Source organism: Salvelinus fontinalis, chromosome 10 (genome assembly GCF_029448725.1).
Source record: "Salvelinus fontinalis isolate EN_2023a chromosome 10, ASM2944872v1, whole genome shotgun sequence".
Lineage (NCBI taxonomy): Eukaryota > Metazoa > Chordata > Actinopteri > Salmoniformes > Salmonidae > Salvelinus > Salvelinus fontinalis.
This window is the reverse complement of record NC_074674.1, coordinates 46347264-46356859: the sequence shown is the minus strand read 5'-3', so window position 1 is coordinate 46356859 and position 9596 is coordinate 46347264. Positions and strand designations below refer to the sequence as shown.

The window sequence follows — 9596 nt, the reverse complement described above, 5'->3', positions numbered from 1 at the left end:
GATTCAACTGGATAAAAACCTTTATTGATTCATTTGTTCTTTTCAACTTCATCTGCCAACCACATTACATTACCAGCTGAACAACAGTATTTATTGTCCTCTGTGTATCTACAAGATTCAAACTTAATCTGCCAACTACATTACATTAACAGCTGAACAACAGTAATCTACAAGAGTTTATCAACAATATTCCTTTTTATCAGGTTGGTAAATTGTCTTTGTGTTTTCTCTGTATGTTGAAATAATTCAAGAGTTCATAAAGACAGAATCTCCTTTCAGAGGAGGGGCGGGTCTAACGCTACGGGCTCCCAGTCTGATTGGATAAGCGCCATGTGGGCGGATGTCGGGGTGACGTGACCTACAGAAGGGATTATCTTGTTTATGTCTCTAAATCTGCTCTGTCTGCTGTTGACGACGACAACACGGTGGAAGACTTTAGGAAGTACTAGCTACTAATGTTTTACCTACCGACGGCCGGCCATAGTGTAGTCGCCGGGGAGAACCCGTGTGTGTTGCGCAGGCTGCGGATTGTGTTTGAGTGAAGGCTAGGATGAGGAGGGTGATGCGAGCAGGATGATGAAGAAGCAGTGTCGTGGTGGATGACAACACGCCGAGAGAGACAGACCAGATGGGGGCGGACGCCAGTAAAGCCAGCAAGGTGAAATAGCAGGACTCCTCCTCTCTCTCAGGTAGTGGGCGACAGGTATACCGCTGCGGGGGGTTTGAAGCACATTTGTGGATTCTCTGGCCGTCCTTGACGCTGAAACTTCACGGACTATGACTGCATCAGCATCAGTGAGAGTTGCTGGCGTTTAACTTATTAATTAAACACCAGCTCATATAGCTAGCTGCGCGAAACTCTTTCACTGTCAGTGCATGAGATCAGGGCCCGTAGCCACAAAGCATCACAGAGTGCTGATCTAGGATCTGTCCATATAATATTATCCTATGTTACATTATTGCAATATGTAGTCTATTAACTAGGGGGTGTTATTTCAGATGGAGCCGTCCCAGTAATAGTGTGGTAATAACTACAGTGCGGTATGTGGCCCGGTCGTGTTGTTCTGGATGAATGAATGTTATTCTGTTGTGTTGTTTTGTTCGGTCGTGTTGTTCTGGATGAATGAATGTTATTCTGTTGTGTTGTTTTGTTCGGTCGTGTTGTTCTGGATGAATGAATGTTATTCTGTTGTGTTGTTTTGTTCGGTCGTGTTGTTCTGGATGGATGAATGTTATTCTGTTGTGTTGTTTTGTTCGGTCGTGTTGTTCTGGATGGATGATGGCTCTGTTCTCTACAGATGATAATACGGACATGATGCATGAATGAACATACAACTGTAATGCGCAACAATACACAAGTTAGCCCACTGTGTAGTGAGGCGTTGGGACGTTTAACGGCAGATAAAACGCTTAGCCTACATGAATCTGTTGTGCTCTCTCCTATCGATCTATCAATGTATATCTATGTATGTGAATATACACTACCGTTCAAAAGAGTCACTTACAAATGTCCTTGTTTTTGAAAGAAAAGCACATTTTTTTGTCCATTAAAATAACATCAAATTGATCAGAAATACAGTGTAGACATTGTTAATGTTGTAAATGACTATTTTAGCTGGAAACGGCTGATTTTTAATGGAATATCAACATAGGCGTACAGAGGCCCATTATCAGCAACCATCACTCCTGTGTTCCAATGGCACGTTGTGTTAGCTAATCCAAGTTTATAATTTTAATTGATCATTAGAAATCCCTTTTGCAGTTATGTTAGCACAGCTAAAAACTGTTGTCCTGATTAAAGAAGCAATAAAACTGTCCTTCTTTAGACTAGTTGAGTATCTGGAGCATCAGCATTTGTGGGTTCGATTACAGGCTCAAAATGGCCAGAAACAAAGACCTTTCCTCTGAAACTCGTCAGTCTATTCTTGTTCTGAGAAATTAAGGCTATTCCATGAGAGAAATTGCCAAGAAACTGAAGATCTCGTACAACGCTGTGTACTACTCCCTTCACAGAACAGCGCAAACTGGCTCTAACCAGAGTAGAAAGAGGAGTGGGAGGCCCCGATGCACAACTGAGCACAAGGACAAGTACATTAGAGTGTCTAGTTTGAGAAACAGATGCCTCACAAGTCCTCAACTGGCAGCTTCATTAAATAGTACCCACAAAACACCAGTCTCAACGTCAACAGTGAAGAGGCGACTCTGGGATGCTGGCCTTCTAGGCAGAGTTGCAAGGAAAAAGACATATCTCAGACTGGCCAATAAAAAAGAAAAGATTAAGATGGGCAAAAGAACAGAGACTGGACAGAGGAACTCTGCATCCCGGAGTCGCCTCTTCACTGTTGACGTTGAGACTGGTGTTTTGTGGGTAATATTTAATGAAGCTGTCTGAAAAGACTACCTGAAAGTATAAATAATATAATACCATATATAAAACACAGTGAACGGTAGTGTATGTGTATATACAGTTGAAGTCGGAAGTTTACATACACTTAGGTTGGAGTCATTAAAACTCGTTTTTCAACCACTCCACACATTTTTTGTAAACAAACTATAGTTTTGGCAAGTCGGTTAGGACATCGACTTTGTCCATGACACAAGTCATTTTTCCAACAATTGCTAACAGAGATTATTTCACTCTAATTCACTGTATCACAATTCCAGTGGATCAGAAGTTTACATACACTAAGTTGACTGTGCCTTTAAACAGCTTGGAAAATTCCAGAAAATGATGTCATGGCTTTAGAAGCTTCTGATAGGATAATTGACATCATTTGAGTCGATTGGAGGTGTACCTGTGGATGTATTTCAAGGCCTACCTTCAAACTCAGTGCCTCTTTGCTTGACATCATGGGAAAATCAAAAGAAATCAACAAAGACCTCAGAAAAACATTTGTAGACCTCCACAAGTCTGGTTCATCCTTGGGAGCAATTTCCAAACACCTGAAGGTACCACGTTCATCTGTACAAACAATAGTACGCAAGTATAAACACCATGGGACCACACAGCTGTCATACCGCTCAGGAAGGAGACGCGTTCTGTCTCCTAGAGATAAACGTATTTTGGTGCGAAAAGTGCAAATCAATCCCAGAACAACAGCAAAGGACCTTGAGAAGATGCTGGAGGAAACAGGTACAAAAGTATCTATATCCACCATAAAACGAGCCCTATTTCGACATAACCTGAAAGGCTGCTCAGCAAGGAAGAAGCCACTGCTCCAAAACCGCCATAAAAAAGCCAGACTACGGTTTGCAACTGCACATGGGGACAAAGATCATACTTTTTGGAGAAATTTCCTCTGGTCAGATGAAACAAAAATAGAACTGTTTGGCCATAATGACCATCGTTATGTTTGGAGGAAAAAGGGGGAGGCTTGCGAGCCGAAGAACACCATCCCAACCGTGAAGCACGGGGGTGGCAGCATCATGTTGTGGGGGTGCTTTGCTGCAGGAGGGACTGGTGCACTTAACAAAATAGATGGCATCATGAGGAGGAAAATATGTGGATATATTGAAGCAACATCTCAAGACATCAGTCAGGAAGTTAAAGCTTGGTCGCAAATGGATCTTTCAAATGGACAATGACCCCAAGCATACTTCCAAAGTTGTGGCAAAATGGCTTAAGGACAACAAAGTCAAGGTATTGGAGTGGCCATCACAAAGCCCTGACCTCAATCCTATAGAACATTTGTGGGCAGAATTGAAAAAGCGTTTGCGAGCAAGGTGGCCTACAATCCTGACTCAGTTACACCAGCTCTGTCAGGAGGAATGGGCCAAAATTCACCCAACTTATTGTGGGAAGCTGGAGGAATGCTACCCGAAAAGTTTGACCAAAGTTAAACAATTTATAGGCAATGCTACCAAATACTAATTGAGTGTATGTAAACTTCTGTCCCACTGGAATAAATAATTCTCTCTACTATTATTCTGACATTTCACATTCTTTAAATAAAGTGGGAATCCTAACTGACCTAAGACAATTTTTACGAGGATTAAATGTCAGGAATTGTGAAGAACTGAGTTTAAATGTATTTGGCTAAGGTGTATGTAAACGTCTGACTTCATCTGTATATGTATGGATGTGTCTAGTCACTGTACTGTGTGGTTGAGTGAATGTGTGTAAAAGGCCCAGTACAGTCTACTGGGATTTTCCTGTGTTTTATATATAGCATTATAGTATTATATATATTATTTATGTTTTCAGTCTTTTCAAACAGCTCTTACACTAAAATGGCATATTCATAATTTCTGCTTGTTTTGGTGGGATGGAGTTTTGCCCTGCCTTGTGACATCAAATTAGTTAATAGACCAATAATTGTAATTTATTTATTTTTCACTAGGCAAGTCAGTTAAGAACAAATTCTTATTTACAATGACGGCCTACCCCGGCCAAACCCTAACCTGGATGACACTGGGCCAATTGTTTGCTGCCCTATGGGACTCCCAATCACGGCTGGTTGGGATACAGCCTGGAATCGAACCAGGGTCTGTGGTGATGCCTCTAGCACTGAGATGCAGTGCCTTTGACCGCTGTGCCACTCGGGAGCCCAATAAGACATTTTTCTGCCAATAACAGGTACTTTTCGTTTCCCCCACTCAGATTACTTCCAGACAGTTCTAGCACAATTATTGCTTGAGAAATTGCTATTAAAAGGGAAAAAACGTTTTGGTGATTTCTGGTAGGCTTACAGTGGCTTGCGAAAGTATTCACCCCCCTTGGCATTTTTCCTATTTTGTTGCCTTACAACCTGGAATTAAAATAGATTTTTTGGGGGGGGATTGTATCATTTGATTTACACAACATGCCTACCACTTTGATGATGCAAAATATTTTCTATTGTGACACAAACAAGAAATAAACAGAAAACTTGAGCATGCCCTATCCTGAACTACCCCCCCCCCCCCCAAAGTTAATACTTTGTAAAGACAGATTATGCAGCAATTACAGCTGCAAGTCTCTTGGGGTATGTCTCTATAAGCTTGGCACATCTAGCCCAGTCTTCAAGGCAAAACTGATCCAGCTTCTTCAAGTTAGATGGGTTCCTGCTGGTGTACAGCAATCTTTAAGTCATACCACATATTCTCAATTGGATTGAGGTCTGGGCTTTGACTAGGCCATTCCAAGACATTTAAATGTTTCCTCTTAAACCACTCAATTGTTGCTTTAGCAGTATTCTTAGGGTCATTGTCCTGCTGGAAGGTGAACCTCCGTCCCAGTCTCAAATCTCTGGAAGACTGAAACAGGTTTCCCTCAAGAATTTCCCTGTATTTAGCGCCATCTGTCACTTCTTCAATTCTGACCCGTTTCCCAGTCCCTGCTGATAAAAAAACATTCCCACAGCATGATGCTGCTACCACCATGCTTCACTGTGGGGAGGATGTTCTAGGGGTGATGAGAGGTGTTGGGTTTGCACCAGACATAGCGTTTTCCTTGATGGCCAAAAAGCTCAATTTTAGTCTCATCTGACCAGAGTACATTCTACCATATGTTTGGGGGGTCTCCCACATGTCTTTTGGTGAACACCAAACATGTTTGCTTATTATTTATTTTAAGCAATGTCTTTTTTGTGGCCACTCTTCCTCATAGCCCAGCTCTGTGGAGTGTACAGCTTAAAGTGGTCCTATGGACAGATACTCCAACCTCCGCTGTGGAGCTATGCAGCTCCTTCAGGGTTATCTTTGGTCTGTTTGTTGCCTCTCTGATTAATGCCCTCCTTGCCTGGTCTGTGAGTTTTGGTGGGCGGCCCTCTCTTGGCAGGTTTGTTGTGTGGCCATATCCTTTCCATTTTTGTTATAATGTATTTAATGGTGCTCTGTGGGATGTTCAAAGTTTCAGATTTTTTTTTATAACCCAACCCTGATCTGTACTTCTCCACAACTTTGTCCCTGACCTGTTTGGAGAGCTCCTTGGTCTTCATGATGCTGCTTGCTTGGTGGTGCCCCTTGCTTGGTGGTGCCCCTTGCTTGGTGGTGCCCCTTGCTTGGTGGTGCCCCTTAGTGGTGTTGCAGACTCTGGGGCTTTTCAGAACAGGTGTATATACAGTGGGGAGAACAAGTATTTGAGACACTGCCGATTTTGCAGGTTTTCCTACTTACAAAGCATGTAGAGGTCTGTAATTTTTATCATAGGTACACTTCAACTGTGAGAGACGGAATCTAAAACAAAAATCCAGAAAATCACATTGTATGATTTTTAAGTAATTAATTTGCATTTTATTGCATGACATAAGTACTTGATACATCAGAAAAGCAGAACTTAATATTTGGTACAGAAACCTTTGTTTGCAATTACAGAGATCATACGTTTCCTGTATATGTGTATAATGAGATCATGTGACAGATCATGTGACACTTAGATTGACTTTATTTAACTAATTATGTGACTTCTGAAGGTAATTGGTTGCACCAGAATTTATTTAGGGGCTTCATAGCAATATGTTGTTTTGACAAGTGGCAACGAATCCCTTATCGAGTTAGCGGAGGGACATGCTTTGTTGAAACGACCACAACTAAAAAACCATGTGGAAACTGGAGATGCCCATCACTGATTGGAGGACAACAGAACATTTTGGAATGTTGCATTTTGATACGGAAAGAGAAACACAACATGACATCACTCACTGTGGGGGGGGAGAAGAGGTTGTACGTTCTGTTAAAACTAACACAGCTCAAAAACCACACATAATCTGGGAATTATGTGTACTTCACTGGTTAGAGAACAACTTGTAGAAGACAGCTAGCTGCATTTTGAAGTATTGAATTTTGATTCAAGTGGGTTTACAACGCGGTAAGTGTAATTGTTTGTTATTCACTTCCATCAGTATCACGCTGAAATCAATAAAACGGGGCAAACTTTTGGGGTGTTTAAAACTAACTATTCAAAGGCCACACGGAAACTTGGAATAACCTATAAATGGTCGGTTAAATGAGAAATTGTATGAGGCATGCAACCTTCCCAAGTTCTCCCATGTCACCCTGCTCTTCCGGACACTCCACTGGCTTCCTGAAGAAGCTCACATCCACTACAAGACCATGGTGCTTACCTACGGAGCAGTTGCAGACCACCCTGCATACCACTGCTGGCTTGCTTCTGAAGATAAGTAGGGTTGGTCCTGGTTGGTCCCTGGATGGGAGACCAGATGCTGCTGGAAGTGGTTTTGGAGGGCCAGTAGGAGGCACTCTTTCCTCTGGTCTAAAACATATCCCAATGCCCCAGGGCAGTGATTGGGGACACTGCCCTGTGTAGGGTGCTGTCTTTTGGATCTGACGTTAAACGGGTGTCCTGACTCTCTGTGGTCACTAAAGATCCCATGGCATTTATTATAAGAGTAGTTGATGATCGTATTTGTATATGATGAATGTACTGACTGTGATATGTGGTTGTCCCACCTAGCTATCTGTAGATGAATGTACTGACTATGACTGTGATATGTGGTTGTCTCACCTAGCTATCTGTAGATGAATGTACTGACTATGACTGTGATATGTGGTTGTCCCACCTAGCTATCTGTAGATGAATGTACTGACTATGACTGAGATATGTGGTTGTCTCACCTAGCTATCTGGAGATGAATGTACTGACTATGATATGTGGTTGTCTCACCTAGCTATCTGTAGATGAATGTACTGACTATGACTGTGATATGTGGTTGTCCCACCTAGCTATCTGTAGATGAATGTACTGACTATGACTGTGATATGTGGTTGTCCCACCTAGCTATCTGTAGATGAATGTACTGACTATGACTGTGATATGTGGTTGTCCCACCTAGCTATCTGTAGATGAATGTACTGACTGTGATATGTGGTTGTCCCACCTAGCTATCTGTAGATGAATGTACTGACTATGACTGTGATATGTGGTTGTCTCACCTAGCTATCTGTAGATGAATGTACTGACTATGACTGTGATATGTGGTTGTCTCACCTAGCTATCTGTAGATGAATGTACTGACTATGACTGTGATATGTGGTTGTCCCACCTAGCTATCTGTAGATGAATGTACTGACTATGACTGTGATATGTGGTTGTCCTCCTAGCTATCTGTAGATTAATGTACTGACTGTGATATGTGGTTGTCCCACCTAGCTATCTGTAGATTAATGTACTGACTATGACTGTGATATGTGGTTGTCTCACCTAGCTATCTGAAGATGAATGTACTGACTATGACTGTGATATGTGGTTGTCTCACCTAGCTATCTGTAGATGAATGTACTGACTATGATATGTGGTTGTCCCACCTAGCTATCTGAAGATGAATGTACTGACTATGACTGTGATATGTGGTTGTCTCACCTAGCTATCTGTAGATGAATGTACTGACTGTGATATGTGGTTGTCTCACCTAGCTATCTGTAGATGAATGTACTGACTATGACTGTGATATGTGGTTGTCCCTCCTAGCTATCTGTAGATGAATGTACTGACTATGACTGTGATATGTGGTTGTCCCACCTAGCTATCTGTAGATGAATGTACTGACTATGACTGTGATATGTGGTTGTCTCACCTAGCTATCTGTAGATGAATGTACTGACTATGACTGTGATATGTGGTTGTCCCACCTAGCTATCTGTAGATGAATGTACTGACTATGACTGTGATATGTGGTTGTCTCACCTAGCTATCTGTAGATGAATGTACTGACTGTGATATGTGGTTGTCTCACCTAGCTATCTGTAGATGAATGTACTGACTATGACTGTGATATGTGGTTGTCTCACCTAGCTATCTGGAGATGAATGTACTGACTATGACTGTGATATGTGGTTGTCCCACCTAGCTATCTGTAGATGAATGTACTGACTATGACTGTGATATGTGGTTGTCCCACCTAGCTATCTGTAGATGAATGTACTGACTGTGATATGTGGTTGTCTCACCTAGCTATCTGGAGATGAATGTACTGACTATGACTGTGATATGTGGTTGTCCCACCTAGCTATCTGGAGATGAATGTACTGACTATGACTGTGATATGTGGTTGTCTCACCTAGCTATCTGTAGATGAATGTACTGACTGTGATATGTGGTTGTCTCACCTAGCTATCTGAAGATGAATGTACTGACTGTGATATGTGGTTGTCTCACCTAGCTATCTGTAGATGAATGTACTGACTGTGACTGTGATATGTGGTTGTCCCACCTAGCTATCTGGAGATGAATGTACTGACTATGATATGTGGTTGTCTCACCTAGCTATCTGTAGATGAATGTACTGACTATGACTGTGATATGTGGTTGTCTCACCTAGCTATCTGTAGATGAATGTACTGACTATGACTGTGATATGTGGTTGTCCCACCTAGCTATCTGGAGATGAATGTACTGACTGTGACTGAGATATGTGGTTGTCTCACCTAGCTATCTGAAGATGAATGTACTGACTGTAAGTTGCTCTGGATAAGAATGTCTGCTAAATGATTTGGGAGGAAAAGGGAACAAACCACTTTTTCTGTTAGTTAAAGGAAAATTCCACCCAAAACCACTAATTCCTATAAGTTACAGTATTAAATAACACCAATATGTGAAAACAACATTTTTTGTGAACAAATGTTTAATTTTGTCGTTATAATAAGTTTGGTAGCAATGT

General features: G+C 41.7%; 1 protein-coding gene across 1 annotated transcript in view; it reads left to right on the top strand.

Moving 5' to 3' along the window:
- The first annotated feature begins 330 nt into the window (after positions 1–330).
- The window catches only part of rskrb (ribosomal protein S6 kinase related b), a 56950-nt gene continuing 47684 nt past the window's right edge, over positions 331–9596 (top strand). The window contains exon 1 of the mRNA XM_055936893.1: positions 331–658. Within this exon, the coding sequence (XP_055792868.1) occupies positions 629–658 (30 nt within the window). The 5' untranslated portion in view covers positions 331–628. The remainder of the gene's footprint in view (positions 659–9596) is intronic.